This window comes from Chiloscyllium plagiosum, unplaced genomic scaffold (genome assembly GCF_004010195.1).
Source record: "Chiloscyllium plagiosum isolate BGI_BamShark_2017 unplaced genomic scaffold, ASM401019v2 scaf_22165, whole genome shotgun sequence".
NCBI classification, from domain to species: domain Eukaryota; kingdom Metazoa; phylum Chordata; class Chondrichthyes; order Orectolobiformes; family Hemiscylliidae; genus Chiloscyllium; species Chiloscyllium plagiosum.
In genome coordinates, this window is record NW_025175699.1 from 1 (window position 1) to 1987 (window position 1987).

Below are 1987 nucleotides of genomic sequence, written 5' to 3' on the forward strand. Positions count from 1 at the left end.
GAGGGGGATGTAGGCCTGAGATTTAGGTCGAAACATCCACTTCCTCCCTCCCACCCCCCACCCACCATCGACCTGGGCTGAGTGGGGTGGAGTAATTCCAGTCTCATGGTAACTGTGGGGAGGTCAGAGCAGGTGCCCCAGTCTCCAGGGAATGGAGTGGAAGGGAGTGCGGATTCGAGTGGGGCTGGTGTCACTGGTTTGTGAGGTGGACATCAGTGAGGCCTGCTCAGGAGGTAGCTCCTTCGGCCCTGGTCTGTTCTCCTCCGTCTCCTCCATTTTGTCCGTCTCCTCCATTTTCTCCTCTCCTCGGGGGAATGACGCTCTGCTTGTGAGGCTCAGGGGGGAGCCCCTGACTGGCGTAGAACTCCACCACCTGCTTGGGGACCTCAGCGAGGACGTATTTGGCCAAGGCCGAGGTCGGGGCCTGTGGGGAGAGGGAGGGAAACAAAAGAGACAACGGTGAGGTGGCCAGGATACCAAGGCTTCCCTTCAGACGCAAATCCCGGGATTCCAGCCTCGGTGTAGGCCCAAATCCTGGGATTGCAGCCTCAGTGTAGGCCCAAATCCTGGGATTCCAGCCTCAGTGTCGGCCCAAATCCAGGGATTCCAGCCTCAAGTCTAGGCCCAAATCCTGGGATTCCAGCCTCGGTGTTGGCCCAAACCCAGGGATTCCAGCCTCAGTGTAGGCCCAAATCCCAGGATTCCAGCCTCAGCGTAGGCCCAAATCCCAGGATTCCAGCCTCAGTGTCGGCCCAAATCCTGGGATTCCAGCCTCAGTGTAGGCCCAAATCCCAGGATTCCAGCCTCAGTGTTGGCCCAAATCCCGGGATTCCAGCCTGTGTCGGCCCAAATCCCAGGATTCCAGCCTCAGTGTCGGCCCAAATCCCGGGATTCCAGCCTCAGTGTCGGCCCAAATCCCGGGATTCCAGCCTCAAGTCTAGGCCCAAATCCCAGCATTCCAGCCTCAGTCCTGGCCCAATTCCAGGGATTCCAGCCTCAGTGTCAGCCCAAATCCCGGGAATGCAGCCTCAGTGTAGGCCCAAATCCAGGGATTCCAGGGATTTCCAGTCTGAAATTGGTCCCCCTAATCAGGGCCTATCTGCTGGCCCATCGGAAAAGCCGAAATTCCTGACGTTTCAGTGTATAACCTGACCTGAGTCCACTTCGATTCCGCCCATAACCTGAGCCAAAACGCCTGAAATCACACTCCGACCATCCAGGCCCAACCGCTGGGGATTTGAGGCCCGGAGTACAGGCCTAACTCCCTGGGATTTCAGAGCACGATCGAGGACTACCTCCTGAGGTTCTGACCCATTATCCCGGCCCAAGGTCTGAAAATACATCCCCACAGGGTAGGCCCGAACTCCAGTGGGAGTTTGAGGCTCATTGTCCAGGCCCAGAGTCTGAAAACAGGCCCCACACGCATACGAGTCCGTTTATCCAAACTTAACCCATGATTCCCACCCAGATCCACGGTGATTTGAGCCGGGAAATGAGTCTAAGTCTGGGGAGTCCCGTCTAATCTTGAGAGTCACGTCTTCCAGGAGCGGACCTGATGGACACAAGCTGCTCAAGGTTCAGAAACCTGTTTGCAATTCAACAACGAGGCGACTTGGTCACAGGATCTGTGCGAGGTGGGATAGACTGAGAGAAGGGCTGAGTGACCGTACCTTCTTGAACTCTCGGAAGGGCACGAACTTGACGATGTCCCGGGCTGCTTCCTGGCCGTAGCTGGACAGTAAGATCCCATCCTCCCCGTCCAATGCCCTCATGTCACTGAAGTCGGCGTTACCCACACCGACGATGATGATGGACATGGGCAGGCAGGAAGCTTCCACAATCGCATCGCGGGTCTCACTGATGTCAGTCACTACCCCATCCGTCAGGATCAGCAACATATAGTACTTCTGAAAGGGGATAGAACGGGGCAGAATGGCCATCAGGGGGGCAGGCAGCACTGACACACACACACTCTCGCTCTCACACA

At 57.0% G+C, this 1987-nt stretch overlaps 1 protein-coding gene across 1 annotated transcript; it reads right to left on the reverse strand.

Annotated features, from left to right (window-relative positions):
- Nucleotides 1-6: 6 nt before the first annotated feature.
- On the reverse strand, nucleotides 7-1940 carry LOC122545340 (copine-7-like). Its single transcript, XM_043684398.1, has 2 exons — nucleotides 1671-1940; nucleotides 7-424 (listed from the first exon to the last, which is right to left on the reverse strand). The coding sequence occupies exons 1-2, from the start codon at nucleotides 1938-1940 to the stop codon at nucleotides 227-229; spliced, it is 468 nt and encodes a 155-aa protein (XP_043540333.1). The 3' UTR covers nucleotides 7-226.
- Between the last annotated feature and the right edge of the window lie 47 nt (nucleotides 1941-1987).